Genomic DNA, 17,691 nt, shown 5'->3' on the forward strand with positions numbered 1-17,691 from the left:
ACCAAACTGAAGTTATATTCTTAAGTATTAATTTCATATCAGAAGAATATTTTGCACATTATTTTAAATGTTAATGCTTTTCTAACTTAGACTGCTTTAATCTAACTACTTAAAGATCAAACTCAGCACTGCAGTCACAGTCGGTGTCGAAAGAAGAATTATACTGACATTCATCGCTTTTACATTTTCACTGGTATAATAAAACAACAACTAAAATTTGAGCGGTGCATAGTACTGTCAGAGAGGTGAATAAGTCACACAATTGACTTTTAAAATGCTCTTTTCAAAGGATGCCTTTGTTCTGAGACTTTGAAAAGACTTTGAGAAGTCGTTTTGTTCAAGAAGAAAATAACTGAACTGTCCAATTTAGAAAAAAATGGCCTCAAAAATTACTTTTTCAAGAGGGACTATGTTTCAAGAGGGACAGCTTCATATTTCAATATCTGAATGCATTTAAAATGTTTTGACCAATTCTAAACTTATTTTTAAATCGGTCTTAGAAAAATCTTTATAATAGACTTCCTGCACATAAAAAACCAGGACTACCAGCAGAATACTAGTTAGCAAGTTGGTGTGATTTTCCCCCACCTTTTTTGCTGTCTTTCCACACAATTGTTCGTGTCTTCTCAAAATTTCTGTTCATCCAAATAAGAAGAATTCTTTCAGATGAAGAGTATATATTACTAGACAAAGGATCAGCACTTATACGTGGAACATGTTCGGAGTTTTCTGCACTGCTCTCGGTATCACCTTCAACAACGGAGACACGGTGGAGAACCAAAATCTAAAATGGACAAACTATTTAAAACTTTCTTCTATATAACCGACAAACACAGATTTACTCAGAATAAGCCCTACTGCTCTAAGTGAGATATCTTACACAAACTCTTTACTAAGTATACTACCTAATGGTATGATCCTGCTCTAACACAAAGGCAACTATCTTCTCCCTTTTACTTCTGCTCTATGCTTCAGAAGGGACCCTTGCCTCATGAAGCATATGTACCTGTTATTTGTACCTTTAGTCTAATGTGCAGTTCAGAACATAATTATCTTTCGAATTTCACACTTCTCCAAATTTCCCAATGCAGTTATGAGCTCAAATGTACCAAAATGCCAAAAGTGCAAACATCACATATTTTAGGATAAAATAGGTTTAGAAATATTAACAGTGAAATTACTGAAAAATAGACTCACCTGCCCATACCTATCATAACACACCATGGCTGAGCAGATGAGAAACAAAAGCATAAAGCCGTGCTAAACCATGGTTTGCCTGCTGTACACATGAAAGCTCAAACTACTGCATGGATTCTTAACTTAGGGTTAGCACAAACCACAGTTTCACATTATGTTTGAACCCTGCCTAAGACATATGCACAAGCTTGCTGATCTCACCTTGTATATTTGAAGCAACACATCTGTCCAAGCTCGCTTGCTCATGGCTTCAAATAGACAATCATCCAAAACATAAACGTAACTGTCATTAGGATCAAACGACTCAACCTTCGGATAAATATGAGAAACTTGTGATTTATACTTTGATTTCATTCTAAATTGGACAACAGCAAACACTAAACATTAGCTGTTGCTTTCTAATATAATCACCCTGTATAACAAGTAGAAATGCAGAAAATGCTGTGTTATTATACATGAGGATATGCATAGTAGTGCTACAATTGAATTCACATCTACATGGGCTTCACTTCTAAATAAATATGCAAAAGTTTGTCTGTTAATAGGCTGCCATCTAGTAAGAAGCAAATCCCAACCTTCACCCCGATGAGCAACTTGGTGCAAAACTGAACATTCCCTCCATTACATAACGTTATTATAAGGTAGAGAGAATAAATGTACACTGTAAGTCACAAGCAAACTTTAAAAAATAGTAGCAAGTATAGCACATTTGGAATTAAACACAGCATTATATGTGGCTATGCCACTGGGGGGAAACTTATTAATCTTTATGCTTAAAATTAAGCCCAAGATCAAGATCAAAGTGCATTGATACATTTACATTATATAAAATTACCTTCACCATAAGCTGTAAACAGGCCCATTTCTTATAATCTTCAAAGTCAAGGAGAAACTGAGGCAAAATGTGAGGAAGGCTGGCTCCTTGACCTCTAACATCAATATAGAAACAAGAATAAAGGATAAATAATAAATAAACAAAGGTCCGTATAGTTAAAGCCATGGTTTTCCCAGTAGTAATGTATGGAAGTCAGAGCTGGACCATAAAGAAGGCTGATCGCCGAAGAATTGATGCTTTTGAATTATGGTGCTGGAGGAGACTCTTGAGAGTCCCATGGACTGCAAGAAGATCAAACGCATCCATTCTTAAGGAAATTAGCCCTGGGTGCTCACTGGAAGGACAGATCATGAAGCTGAGGCTCCAATACTTTGGCCACCTCATGAGAAGAGAAGACTCCCTGGAAAAGACCCTGATGTTGGGAAAGATGGAGGGCACAAGGAGAAGGGGACGACAGAGGACGAGATGGTTGGACAGTGTTCTTGAAGTGACAAACATGAGTCTGACCAAGCTGCGGGGGGCAGTGGAAGACAGGGGTGCCTGGCGTGCTCTGGTCCATGGGGTCACGAAGAGTCGGACACGACTATACGACTAAACAACAATAATAAATAAAGTCTTGGAAATTGAAGTTCCTTTCTCACACTCTTCACTGATGCTCTGTGTTCATGCCCCCTTTTCTGTGCCAATACATTTGAAATATATAGCTATGAAATTCTGCACAAAGTAGGCAGGCAAGAAATCTGTCCTAAAAATCAGGTACACTACTCACCACAATAACCTTATGACAAATATAGAAAATTGCAGTATTAATTTCAGTATATTTCACAAGATGTTTATAATGAAAAAGTATTCTCTGTCTGTATGCCTAGATTTCTTTGTTTAATAAGGCAGACACATTTTTCTCCTTTTAAAGGAATTGCTTAAGTGTCCCATTCCTTTGTCTTACCCAGTCAGCAATCACAGTCAGAATTAAACATCCTTATCAGCATTTCCAGCCACGGTCATTTTGCAATCAAGTTCATAGTTACTGGAATTTGTATTTGAGTGAAACATGGGGTAATAAGTCAATTTTATTAACTATATTGGGCAATTTCTATATGAAAAGAACTTTAATGTGGCCACAGTGGCCTATTTTTGATGCTAGACATTCATATAAATCTTAGCACACTGCCTTCACTGCAGAAACTTCCACATTTGGTTTCGTTGGACCTGAACAGCTCTTGAACATATGATGCAATTCACAGGCTGTGAAGACCTGCATTTATTTTGAGTTGTCAAGTCCTCTGGTACCACTTTTTTACCTATGTATGTTGAGCTACATCTGTACCTTTCACCATTTGACCTGCTTTTGCCAGGTCGAATGAGGTATCCCTTGTGGAAAGACTGGTATGAAGAAAGTGTTGAGCAGTTTAGCCTTATTTTATAACAACAACATTGCAGCCAGCCAACCTATAGGAGGAGTGCATTCCACAACTAGAGTACTATTACTGAGATGGCCTTTTGATGGGTCCTAGACCTCTTGCAGCTCAAAGTACAAGGAGGTCCTCCCCAGTAGATCCTAGGTCACATAGGGGAAGAGTGGAATGGGGAGAAGTGCTCACTCAGATAATAGTGTCTCGATCCATTTAAGGAGAGACTCAGTCCTCAGATAACCAGGTTCCTAGCTGCTTAGGGCTTATACATCAAAACCTTGAATTGCGCTCCCTAGTTAACTGCCAGCCAGCACAGATCTTTGAGGGCTGCTGTTCAATTGTCCCTGAAGACCAGACCTAGCAGAACTCTGGCAGCTACATTTTGCACTAGCTGCAACTTCTGAACAGTTTTCAAAGGCAGCCTCACGGAGAGCACCTTGTAATAATCTAAAAAGGAACAGCTGTAGCTGGAAATAGGAACTTGGTGCTACTCAAGCCACCAGGGCTTCCAGCAGCTGTGAACCTGCCCCATCCAAAACAGGCTGCCTACCTAATTCCCAGATTCAGGAACCACAACTCCACAGAACCTCAATCTTGCTAGGATTCAGCTTCAGTTTATAGGCCCCCATCCAGCACACTACACCCTCCATACACTGGTCAAGCATGGCTTAGGAATACTTTTCAACTAGACAAAACATAATGGCAAAATATCTTTAAAACACTCACCTGAGAAAAGTGATCATTGTAGAATGCTGCCAGTGAAGTTGCACCACTCGCTCTATGGGGTCACATGGCAACGACTGGCTTGAACTAATTCCAGGCAGCAACTGCCCACTCAAATGGAGCAGCAGGTCATAAATAGTCTTTATATCTTTACCAAGGTTTTGTCTAAGCTTTTCATCAGATGGAGCCATTTGAATTTTACAGACATCACTGAACAAAGAAATAAAAACAACTCTATTTCATTATTAAAAGCAAGCTAATATTAAAACACATTAATGTGATAACTCTCTGGTTAGAGATTTAATTATGAAATATGTACTCCACTATAGTGATTCTGGTGCTCATCTAAAGACACCAGTGTACATATAGAGCTCTGGGCCCTAATCTATACACAAACATTATATAAAATGCATCTGTGTTGGACTGTTGGATTGTATTTCTGTCTTCTCTGATAAATTAAGGTATAAAAATAAAAATTCTGCAAGATGCCTTTTACAACCATACCATAATCAATTAGTTTATCTATGTGCTGTTAGATCATTAAAACTCTTTTGACAGGTAACTAGTAATAAATCTTTCAACAAGGAAGCCCTGCTTTACAAGAATTCTATTGCCTTCCATTGCTATTTTTATTCTAGATTTATTTGATCAGCATTATTATTATGCATCCCTCTTAAATTTATTTGTAAAAAATATATATATTCAAAAGAACATCTTTAACATCCCTACTAGCAGTCCATGTTCAGGCAGGAAGGTAGAGAAGAGATGGAACTGCACAGGTGAAATCTGTGCCAAATCATACCATACCACTGTCATTCAGTTTTTGACACACATTTTCTTTCAGCCACCAGCCCCGATAACTTCCCAAGTTCTTAAAAAGAGAACTGCCAGCCAATTTTTAAAAAATTAAGGAAGAATACAAATTAATGTTTGTATAGATAAAACACATATAGTATATATGGTGCATGAATATTTTCTGTTACTCCTCAGAATATAAGTAGTGACAGAATACCCAATGGAGCTAGACACAACCTGTGCACATGCATATGTACAAAATGTCCCAAATTTAACATTTACGGTTATTTAACCAAGTTACTTTTTGTTTAGAAAATGCAACTGTTGGGCTGTAGTGAACCTCCACAAGTGAAGAAAATTAATATACAAATTTAAGCCTTTCTAGCTAATGGAAGACAAAGGCAAATAAGTAAAAAAATAATAATATCTGCCTCACTATATGAGTTTTTTTAAAAAATCAAAAACAAAAAACACCAAGGTATAAAGCTATCAAGCTTTGGTAGTGTTTTTAGGACCCTGGGAATAAGGTGACTCAAGGGAAGCATTTCAGTCAATGGGAGGTATTGAACTAAGTTTTAATCAGAGTAGACCCACTGAAATTAATGAACACAATTAAGTTAGCTGCATTAATGTCAGTGGATCTACTCTGAGTAACACTTAGTTCAATACCACCTGCTATAACTAGAGGAGAGCAAACATATTATATATACTCATTTTTTATTATTTTAAAGAGATATGGTGATCAGAAAGTTAGCCTGTAACCAAATCAAGGCACACATAGAGCTGTGTCCCCTTTCAGCTGTTCATGCCTCATTACACAGGTCTTCATTATTTTGCTTAAACTAGAGGTGTATATTTGTGGCTTTTCCTCTCCCAGTCTTCAACCTCCTACCAAGATCTCAGTAAAATTCTACTGCAGGTATTTTAGTAAAACAGTTCTTTTAATCAAATGAAAAAGACATTCACTGTTTAAAAGGTAGGAAGTGTGAGAAAATAATGAGCTAGTACCGTCTTAGAGAATGTGGGATGGAAATGGGATTTGGCCCTTTAGACCAACCAAAGAGAGTAAACCAATTCTGAACTGCTGAAATGACTTTCTCATAAAAAGCATACTCCTCTGTGCCTTCATCAGGAAAAACCAATAATTCAAATTTGCTTCTAGCACGTCTAGTTGGATAGGTAGATTCACTCTTCAGCCTTTCAAGCATCTTTTCCAATTCTGCAGAAAAATATCTGAATTTAGTTGTAATTATACCACTTCCTAGAACACAAAGTAGTAGTAAGCACTTACTTTCTTATACATTTGATTTCTGCTGGAAATAAAACCAAGGACTTCGGGTGTGTTTGTACACTGTGGTGGCTGATTAGTAGCTACACTACTATGAAGAAATCATTAGCTATCAAAGCAGACCAAATCAACGTATAGCTCCATACTGGAACATGATTAATTAGATCAGCTGATAATAAATGCACTGACATTTCTTCAGTTCCACCATACATTTGTTGGTGTACTAAGTAGAGATGTGCACTCATCACAAGATTCAGCGCTTCAGAAAACAGCCCCAAATCAGCTCAGGCTGCTTTAGAGACTACTCAGCACCTCAGATGTGAATCTCAGTTCAGGAAAAGCAAAGCATTGTGCCTTCCCACTAACATAGGTAAATCACTCAAATTACTAACTTTATTTCATTTTCTTTATGACAGTCTCAAATGAAATTTGCAGGTATATGATTCCCTCCTAGCTGGGTAAAAGCTGGCAAATTCCAGACAAAGAGGTGCTGGCCACGTCTAAAGTTTGCTTTTTGGCTTTTTATTTTATTTTTTAAAGGAAAAAATCTCTTTTCTTTTCGACAGAATCTGGTGTCATTTGTAGGTGTGGCATGCCATTGTGGGAATGAATGCTGCCAAATTTCAAAAGGATATCTGCAGTAGTTTTCCTGCAACTGCAGGCCTTAACAGTTCTGAGGTAGTTAAAATCCCCTCTATTGTTTTGTGAGTTTCACCTGTTGGGTAGAGCATGGAGCAATGCTGCAGGTTCAGTCCCTGTATGGGACAGTTGCATATTCCTGCATTGCAGGGGATTGAATTATATGATTCTCGGGGTCCTTTCCAACTTTACAATTATATGATTTTCAAGCAAGTGCCAATAGCAGAACTGAATCCCTCCCTCAAAGAACTGTGGTTGGCCAACCCTGCTAAAATCATTCCCTCTGAATAGAAGCCAGATTGTCGATTTCAAAACTACTGCTGGATTAGACTAATGGTCCATCTAGTCCAGTATTTATTTATTGTTTAATGTATTTATATTTGGTCTTTTAGGGTGAATCCACACAAGACAGCTAATAAACTAGCTGATATTCTTTTTCTCAGCAGCAGCATTCTGTTGAAACTTTCTAATATTGATTCCCAAGAATGTGATATTTGTTTTGATATCCTGTCCAGGAACATACATAAAATCCTGATTAGCATAGTTAAGTCAGTTTTGTTTGTTGTATTAGTAGGGCCATAGCCACTGCATAGCACATCTCCTAAACAAGGATACCTCTTAAACCTACAGGCGTCTGGAAACCTATATAGCTATAGCCATGCCGCAGGATTTGGAATCTAACGCAGAAGCTAGTAACTTCAGACAAACCCTGGAAATCTAAATTGTCATTAACAAACATTTCTAGCCCTCGTTGTTGTAAAGAAAGCCTGTATATTATACCTGCAAGAGAATCTTCAGAGTTGGTGATTCTCTCAAAAGTACCAGAAGATATTTGCGAACATGATCCTGGAACATAGCATGGATGCTGCAAAGTTTCTCCGGTGCTGTAAATTATCTCATTACAATCTATAAATTTGATTAAAATGTAACATTACACGTTTTACAATACTTTCTGCAATTAATAAGTACAAAAGCATTTGCTTTTCTTCCCCCTTCTTATTTTATTCTACATACTATAGATGGGCAGCCCATGGGCCATGTTTGGTCCTCATAGCTGTTATTGAGTCCCCTAGCATTCATCTGACACATTTTCTCCCCCTTCAGTATATTCTGCATTCTCTCCTGTCCCAAACAACCCTCTAAATTACTAGTTAGGAGAGCAGAAGCATTGAGCAGCAAGTGGAGGCAGAAAAGGAAGAAGTAATCCTAGATCTGTACATCACTGGAGCTGGAGAAGCTAGGGTTGGCTGGTGAAGAAGCAACAAAGAGGAACAAAAGAAGGAAAGGGTGATCCTGGACAAGGTGGGGGAATCGAAGAGTTTGTGGGTTGAAAGGAGTACCTAAGCCCAAAACTTATTCCTAACAGGTTTGGCTGTTGGGTGCGCAAGCTCCTTCGTCCCTTCCAGTTCTCATATTCCTCCTCCTCCAAATACTAGTTTGTGGTAGCAGTTATGCAGCAACAGGATTGGTAGGACTGGTGTTGGCTGAGAGTGGAGCAGTGGGAATGAAGAAGGAAATGGTGGTCCAGGAATCTGAGAGGAGAGCCCTTTCCAACGCTAGAGGTCGCTCATATTGCTGCTTCTCTGGATGCAAAATTTATCCAAATTGTAAAAAGTGAAGAGGTGACTTGCAAAGCAGTCAGCTCCCTTCACCCCACATCAATTTCTCAGCAGCATCAGTCAAAACAAAAAAAAAAAAATTTTCCTTCCAGTAGCACCTTAAAGACCAACTAAGTTAGTTCTTGGTATGTCCAATGTCTTTGTTCAGACCAGGTCTCTCCATGGTTTTAAGTTTGGTAATGAGTTGCAATTCAGCAGCTTCTCTTTCCAGTCTATTTCTGAAATTCCTTTGTAGTAATACAGCTACTTTGAGATCTTGTATAGAATGTCCTGGGAGATTGAAGTGTTCTCCTACTGGTTTCTCTGTCTTGTGATTCTTGATGTCCGATTTATGTCCGTTTATTCTTTGGCGTAAGGTTTGGCCTGTTTGTCCAATATAGAGAGCTGAAGGACACCATTGGCATTTGATGGCATATACAATGTTAGACGATGAGCAATTAAATAGTCCCGAGATGGTATGTGTGATGTTGTTGGGGCCAGTAATGGTGTTGTCCGGGTGTATGTGGCAGCAAAGTTGGCATCTGGGTTTATTGCAGGCTCTGGTGCCAGTGTCCGTGTTACGTCTGGTTGTAGTATTATTGTGGGTTAGGAGTTGTTTAAGATTGGGTGGCTGTCTGTAGGCAATGAAAGGTCTTCCTCCCAGAGCTTGAGAAAGAGAACTGTCATTGTCCAGGAGAGGTTGTAGATCTCTGATGATGCGTTGTACTGTTTTAACTTGGGAGCTGTATGTGATGACTAGAGGTGTTCTGTTATTTTCTTTTTTGGGTCTGTCTTGCAGCAATGTCTGAACAAAGACATTGGATTCTTATCTCATTATACATGACAAAGCCATTTTCACCTTCTCACCCCTTGCTTTTTCCTGTAAGACCTATTGCAGTCGTTAAGAGTCGTCAACAGGCTCATCAAAGCTATCTGCCAATCACCCATTCCCACCACCCTTCTGAGTAATACCCCTCCCCACCTTCTCACTATATAGAAGGATCTGGCAACTTCTGTTTCAGTGTATCTGAAGAAGTGTGCATGCACACGAAAGCTCATACCAAGAACTAACTTAGTTGGTCTTTAAGGTGCTACTGGAAGGAAAAATATTTTTTTTGTTTTGACTATGGCAGACCAACACGGCTACCTATCTGTAATCAGCAGCATCAGGAAAGTCCTGACTGGAGGCAGGGAAGGAAGGGTGTAGAGGGGGGGAAAGCACATATAAACAGCTGGCTGGGGTATGTGTGTGGATGGATGGATGGAAAGGAAGGGGATGAGAGAGAGAGAGAGAGAGAGAGAGAGAGAGAGAGAGAGAGAGAGAGATATTGTGGAGAGTTACCTCACTTTGTATGTGGAGAACCAGCTTCCATTTACCGCTACTGATTTGCATCTTCTTCAAATTTATTCATTCTTGATCTACTCATTGCTCCTCCTCTCTCTCTCTCTCTCTCTCTCTCTCTCTCTCTCTCCTCCTCCTGCTTATCATCTGTTTTTCTTCATTTGAATAACACTGGGCATTTTAAGTTTTCACTGCTACTCTTTCCCACCCACAGAAAGTATCAGCTTGTACAGGACATACAATTGAAATGCCGTTTGGTGGCCAAAGAAAATTAGAAGCCCTTTTTAAGGATAATCTCACTACAATGTGTTAACTATGATAAGCATTTGAGCTATCCTTTAAAGTTTCTAAGTAGATAAAACCTTCTCTGCTCACCACTTCTCAGGGTAATTTGTTGGTTGGTAAGGTGGCATGCCAGGTAGGGATACACAGTAAGGAGGCAATTCTCTGCTGTTGCAGACACCTGAAGAGGAAATCTAGAAATACAACAGGAGGTATTTTCAATTAACACATTCAGTTTCTTTGGTACCAGGGCCCCAAACCGAAGACTGCACACATTGTAATGCAAGCATGAGAAACCAGTGACCCTTCAGTAGTTGTTGGACTACAGCTCCCATCATCCCTGACCAGGGGCCACCCCGGCTGGGGGTGATGGGTGCTGGAGTCCAACAATATATTGATGGCCTTTTTCAATGCATACATTCATATGCCTGCACATAGTGAAGGTAGAAGGGGAAGCAATAAGCACACCAGGCAACAGACAAACACAGCAAAACAAATTTTGCCTAAAATGGGAAGCCTGTCATAATACCTCCAGAGGAAATGTATGTATGTAGCTTGAGGAAAGCTGAGCTATGGAACTCCTTGCCACAAGGAAAATCCTTGTACAAACCATTTAGAAATTTTGTAAGACTGATTAGATATTAGTAAAAAAATGATGTAATTGCTAGCTGATTATGCCAAGCTCTGCCTCAATCTTGTGACTAGTGGCTTTCAGTAATTTTCAGCCCTGAGAATAGAAAGCCTGAGAATAGAAAGCACGTTTAATGTGCTTAAAGACAGACAACTCCCCAAACAACAGCATCACCTGCTTGATAAGCTTTTCAGGAATTTATGCATTCATAATCAGGTTTGTTATTTTGCTACACCTTTAAGACCATGGGTTGGGAAAACATCTCTTGAGAGCATTTATGGCATAATTGCTGGTTGTTTTAGTCTTCTGGTCCCTGACATTATTTCATGGGATGGATTTTTAATGTTTTCTAGAAATGTTTATCCATTTTGTTAGGCATCTGGGGAAGTTAAAATTCTGTGGGGTAGAAATATAAATTTTATACTGTAATTGTGCATCATGAATATACAAAAGCTTATTTTAAAACAATACTAATTGAGCAACACTCCAAAAACAGGGCATAACTATTAACTCATTCCAGGTCTTCAGGTTTCACTTTATTTACCCAGGCTTTTGCTAGTTAATTTATTTTTTATATTTATATCCCACCTTTTCTCCAAGGAGTTCAAGGTGGCATGCACACTTCTCTTCCCTCTAAATGTTATCCTCACAACAACCCTGCCAGGTAGGTTAGTCTGAGAGACTGTGACAGGCCCAAGGTGACAGGCCCAGTGAGCTTCTTGGCTGAGTGGAGATTTGATCCCTGATCTCCCACGTCCTAGTCGAACACTCTTGCCACTTGATGTTGGAATGTTTAATGTTCAGCAACAATATCTGAATCAGTGCTTACTGAATTATTATTACTTCTTTTTAGCATGCTTTTATTGTTTGTGTTACAGTGTTAATATGTGTGTTGCACATAGCCCTGAGCTCCTTTGAAGGAAGCACAATTTATAAATATATTAATATAAATAAATAAAACTGGGAAACGCCCAAGAAATTACAATGGTGAGAAGGAGTAGCAATCAGCTACATGCTTGCTCACCTCCCTCTGTTGCTGTTTCTTTTCTAACTTCACTACCAGCCCACAGACCCATCTTCCAGGGCTATTCTAGAAAAAGAGGTGCCAGAACTCGCCATAAACACCTTCCTCTTTCTCTTAGAATGGCAGTGTCAGCCACCTGAGAGCTGCCGGAACTCACCTGAGAGGTTCTGGAACCCACCTCAGAACTGAGTTCCGGTGAGTTCCCCCTGGAAAAAAAGTCCTGTCACTTCTCTCTTTCATGGCAAGGAGAAGGAGAAAGAGTAGCTGCAGGCTCCAAAGGACCAGTCAGGATAAGCTGAGCCAAGATAGAAAGCAGTCGATATAAAGAGTTTTTGTGCTGAGCATGCCCCATTCCTTGCAACTGTCTTCTTGTTTTTTGTCTCCCCTCTCCCCCTATTCCTGGCACCTGGTGTAACTCTCCTGAACCTATTTCTATACCACAATGAACTTGAGCTATGCTGCCACACCTCCTATTAAAAGAGCTACACAGGGTCCTTGTCCTCCTCTTCAGTCCCACTTCTGCAGGTGAGTGGGAAAGAGGAAACCACTAGTGAAAAGGTGGGGAGCTATCCCCTCTTCACTCAGGTGGATGGATTATTTGGCCACTTCATTGGCTCAACGAAGTTAGTTTTTTTTCCCTGCAGGCCACCAAAATTCTGGAACCAGCACTGGGTCACTCGTTCTTTGGATTTCTCTCTATGTAGTAAATCAACCATTTCAAACAGTAGCATTTCAAATGAGATTTGCCCTCAAGACATAATCTGACTACATCTTTCTCCATTTTTTATACACTTCCCCTCAGCTAAGTAACATCTTTTAAGAATTTTCCCAAGTTATTTCTACACATAGAAGTACCTAAATGTGATTACCTGTTCTTTTCTCCATCAACAAAGAAGACATTCTTCAAAAAGGAAATTGGCTTTGAAGAACAGAAACTGACATGGCAGGTAAATCCAATATTGTTTCCTTCTGATGTTACTTGAATTACATTGCCATTTGGAAAATCCACTGTTAAAGGATTAATCTGATGAACATCCTCTCCAGAGTCCAATTCTGAAATTTCAACTTGCAAGACTGTCGAACTATTAAAAAAAAGAAGAAGAAGCAGTAAGATATGTAGTCCCAAAGGATCAACGTAACAAAGCTGAAGAATATATTTTCACAGTTGCTTTCAGAGAATTACTTTAAGGAAAAAAATACATTTTATAATTAGCTGTCAGAAGAGAATCCTTTGAGTAAAGTAACAACTAATTTGTATTAAACAAGCACTTCTTACTTGGGAGTTCATAAACAAAAGGTGAAGGACTTCAGGTTATATTAAATCTTATTCATAATTTTCAAAGTTTATACTGTTACATTATCCAGCTTCTTGAAGAGTAAAATTTAGAGTAACACCAAGCTGATTTTGCATATTGCTTTGTTGAGTCCGTTTGCAAAGCCACTTCAGCTAGGAACACCATTTAGTGTTTACACAAAGAACAATTTTCAGCAAAGTCAAGGGCTTGAACACTCAGTAGAACTTCCTTCTTTATGTGGAAAGGCACAACCCCATGCTATATCACAGCAATGTCCAACAGGTTGATCACGATCAACAGGTCGATCCCCGAATGACTATGGTCAATCGCGGGCTCCCTTTAAATTGCTGGCTGTAATTAGAATTGTGGTGGAAGTCTCTGCCCCCCGTCGCCCTTGTTCTGTCCATGAAATGGGCAATCGTTTGTGATACTAAGCTTATCTTTATTACTTTGCCCGCTTGTTATCGTCACAGGTTTACTTAAGCATTTTATGACCTACCTCCCTAAAAAAAAGCTCCACCACTTTGTCTTCCCCTATAACTTTCTGTTCCGCCTGCAATGATATATCAGTATATCACAAGCTGATACCCTGTTCAAGTTCTAAAAGAGGTTTATCATGTGACGTGATGAGTTATTTAACAAACACACATCCAAAGCCCTCCAGGGCATGCATGAATAGTTCCTTAGATCCAATTCATTCGAAATAACAAAGGAATGCGTAGATCAAAAACCTATAAAATCACCAACTAATATGTTTTGGTGAACACAATCCTACAATTAGCACAATCCTACAAGGATAGTTGAACCTCCACAGCACCAAAAAAAAAAAATACAACCCAAAGGTTTGGGCAGCTGGAGCTTAAGTAACATCATAGGCTAGGTGGTAAATGGTATATAACTAAATGGCAAACATGTCTAAGATGTTCCTTACTTAATCAAATTCTAGATATGGTGCTGTGTGCAAGCAGAGCTGTCCTGGCAGCCCTGTGGATGCTACAGAAAGAGCCTTCAGTGGACCAACTTCCCTTTCTGCTCATCTTAATGAATTTCCATAAAAAAAGCCTGTAGCACATCAAACCAGTCCAGCATAGGCTTAGATGAGATGATGTCTGGTCCTGAACCAGCACACAACGGGAGCTGATCCTCCATCAAACCAGGATCTTATATGCTGACATCCTTAAGTCCAACTTGTTTGCTACAGTGGTTCGAATTATCGTTTATACATGAGCAACTACTCTGCAGTCTTGAGCTTCATTACAGCAATGGTGGGGAACCTCCAGCCCACAGGCCTAATTAAGCACATGGGGCCTCAAAGGTTGGCCCACCTTTTGGGCGCATACTTACTGTATCTTCTCCATGTCTGGCATCATAAGACATTAGGCACTGGAAAGTTGAAAAACAATTCAAGCCGCAGTTCCAAAAAAACCCCTCAAGAAAGCACTCTCTGTAGGCATGGCTTGAATTTGGCACTTTTTCAATTAGGTACCTTTTTTTCTGATGTCATGCAAAGTGGAAAGGTGGCACCAAATTCAAAAAGCTCTGCTTCAAGCTATGGCTACAACAGAAGAATTTTCATTTGCAATTTTGACTTGAAATTTCTGTCACCTAGTGTCATCATATTACCTGCCCACCTGTCCAAGTGGCCTGCAGAGGATTTTCACTTCTGCATCTGGCCATCTGCTCTGATCCAATGCCATACCCCATCTCACAACAAATTATTGACACATAATAAGGCATAATTAATTAACCCAAGATCCCTAATACATATTACTGTAAGAATTAGGAAAAGCGATGTAGGTAAGCCTGTCTCACAGATAAACTATCCTGCAACTTCACAATTTGTTGCAACTGTTTTCCCCCTATTCATTTATCAGCAGCACAAGACATTATTTTGAAAAAAGAAGGTATAAATTAATCTCATTTTTTAAAAAAAATGCCGCTTCCTCGCATATGTATAAACTCACCCTTTAAATTAATGAGAGTTTTACAGAAGAACTCCAATAGGGGAAAGCAGTTTATACTTGATTGCAACTTAAACTGTAATTTAGGTAAATTGTAATTTACCTTAAATAATCCTGAGGAATTATACAGACATCTACCCCTGTTTCCACATTGAGAGGAACTGGAGTCAGTATCACGAGCTGAGGCTCAAAGTTGATCTTGGATGACGTCATGGACCCAGATAAAGTGACTATTCGGTAAACAGATACATCTTCATTCAGAAGAACTGGCACTTGAGCTGTATATGCCCCAGCCCAATCTGGGGGAGAGGGGGGAATGTAATGGTTATTCATATTAACATAAATTAAGTGTGCTTTTTAAGCAGCAGATTAGACTAGTTTCTTGCTAAGCATGCTAAGCTGTAGAAATCTGTAGCATTTCTGTTGGATTCAACTTTATATACTACATTTTCTATGTAATGGGAAATAAGGGTCCAAGAAGGATTCAATAAGGATATAGCATAAAAACAATGAAAATTAACCATAAAATCACATTTTAAATGCTTGCTGAAATTTTTTAAAAGCAGTCACCAAACACATGAGGGTCATCAAGGAAGGGCGTGCCTGATCTCAGCTAGGAGGTCCAAAGAAATGGACCTAGGATGCTGAACACACAGCATGTGGTAGATATGAATAATGCATGTGAGTTATGGGAACCAGTAACAGGGACTCTCTCAAAGATCTCAGTGATCGGACAGGGGTATCATGCACCTAAGTTGTTATGAGTCTTATAAATTAATTTAAGAACATTGATTGATTATTGGAGGCCAGTGCAAGTTTTTAAGCAGTAGAGGTATGTGCTGGAGGTAAATAACTAGTCTGGCTGCAGCATTTTATACCAGCTGGAGGTTTTCGTAAAGGGGCCCAGCTTTTATGAAGGGCAATGACTCACTTCAAAGATCTTTACCATTTACTTCATTCTTGCCAAGTTTAAAAGATAACATACTCTGTTTGACAACTTTTGATACAACATCAGTAGTGAGCAAGTTCACAATTAATATTTCATAGGTTCCTCATTGATACTGCAGCACATCCCTTAATGGCAAGTATCACTTATATTTGACACAGGCTTGTACTACTCTGCATCTAGTCAAGCAAAAACTGCTGCCCAGCAGCTAGGTATGAGAGCCTTAGAGACTGTATCTTTTTCACCTTTAGTTGACATATTACTATCATCAAAATGTATGGATAAGTAGGCAGGACAGGGAAATGTGGAGTAAAGCCTCTCCTCCTCCCAGGAGGGGACGAGTTGTGAGCGGGAGACGATTCCCGCGTCATGCAGGGGGCGCTCCGCCCCCTGCTTCAACTCCAGGGCTGGCGCGCCATGCCCGTCCCTGGTTGGGCACCCAATAGGGAAGCTCGGCGGGGGCGAGGCTTGCTGCTCAAACGCAGCCGCGCCAGCCATCCCCACCACTGCACACACATTTTCTTCGAGTCATCTAGCATCTCTTCTGCGAGCTCAGCAGCGAGGAAGCGACCACGTGGCTTTAACTCGGAAGAAAGGAGGCTCCTTCGGCAGTGAGGTTTGCCTCAGCGTGAGTTTGGATGCACGCTATCACCCCACGGGTTGGAGTGTGTGCTGGCTTCCCTCCCTATTCCATCGCTTGCTGGTTTTTAAAACTGTGCTCTGCATCTGCTAGCATTTCTCTTCCTGCTCTGTGTGATTTCTATGTCTCCCTTACATTCTGTGTCCACGTGTCTTTATTCCCCAAGCGGGGATCGGGTCCTCGAATCACAATTATTTTTGCGGACTTGCTGAATGGCTGATTTAGCAGTTAACTTGCTTGTACCAATCTTGATAAAACTACAGCTCCCTGCACCTACACCTACACCTCTTTTTTCAAATACACACTTTGTGATGTGCCTATCACTAGCCCTTTTCATTACTGAACTTTCCAACATAAAACAACAGAAAATGTTCTAAGTAAGCAAGGAAAGTGCTAAGACCCTATTTCTCTTTGTAGTATCTCTATCAAACATTCTATAGATGCACAGCAAGCAAAGTTTTCGACAGGCTGGCTTTGAAAAGAGAGAGGTGAGTTCACAGCTGTACTAGTAGGAAGTTGAATTTAACTTTATCCATGACACAGGCCTAGTCTCAGGAGACTTGTAAGCCCTTGACTATGTCAAATATGTTATACAATAAAGCAGCAATGTCTGAGGCTGCAGCAAAGCAACCTTGACTGCCTTCTTAGCATTTCCCAGACCGAAATCCAGTTCCTGCATGGTGGAATGTGGAGCTCAACAACTATCAGCTGATTCATTCTAGCTTGCATATTTGTTTCAAGATAGAAACTGATGTTTCCCAAACCCCTATAAACACATTGCAAGTACACTTTTCATAAGACAACAAATAGGAGCAATTAGAATTCTTCTGAGCATCAGCAAATTAAATTTTGTTCAGAATCAAGTCAACCTCCCTAGCTTATGGTTGTTTATGCATACAGAATTTACAACTTGTGTTCTTCCGGTACCAATCAATTACTTTGCAAACATTCAGTGAAAATTGTGTTTGCTTTAAAACAGAATAGGAAATATAAATGGTGGTGGTGCTTTTCAGAGTCTTCAAAACCCTTTCAAAGGAGGAAGCTTAAACATACAGCATTAATTTTAAAGACAGAAAGAGAGAG

General features: G+C 39.7%; 1 protein-coding gene across 1 annotated transcript in view; it reads right to left on the reverse strand.

The window, feature by feature from the left end:
• The window catches only part of CFAP47 (cilia and flagella associated protein 47), a 180,768-nt gene that overhangs the window by 124,368 nt on the left and 38,709 nt on the right, over positions 1-17,691 (reverse strand). The window contains exons 25-33 of the mRNA XM_083612236.1: positions 15,126-15,321; positions 12,636-12,848; positions 10,205-10,305; positions 7,670-7,795; positions 5,971-6,181; positions 4,171-4,377; positions 2,033-2,126; positions 1,399-1,506; positions 589-784 (exon numbers count right to left, since the gene is read on the reverse strand). Coding sequence (XP_083468362.1) covers positions 589-784; positions 1,399-1,506; positions 2,033-2,126; positions 4,171-4,377; positions 5,971-6,181; positions 7,670-7,795; positions 10,205-10,305; positions 12,636-12,848; positions 15,126-15,321 — 1,452 coding nt within the window. The remainder of the gene's footprint in view (positions 1-588; positions 785-1,398; positions 1,507-2,032; positions 2,127-4,170; positions 4,378-5,970; positions 6,182-7,669; positions 7,796-10,204; positions 10,306-12,635; positions 12,849-15,125; positions 15,322-17,691) is intronic.

This window comes from Podarcis filfolensis, assembly GCF_964270895.1.
Source record: "Podarcis filfolensis genome assembly, chromosome: 4".
In the NCBI taxonomy this organism is placed as follows: domain Eukaryota; kingdom Metazoa; phylum Chordata; class Lepidosauria; order Squamata; family Lacertidae; genus Podarcis; species Podarcis filfolensis.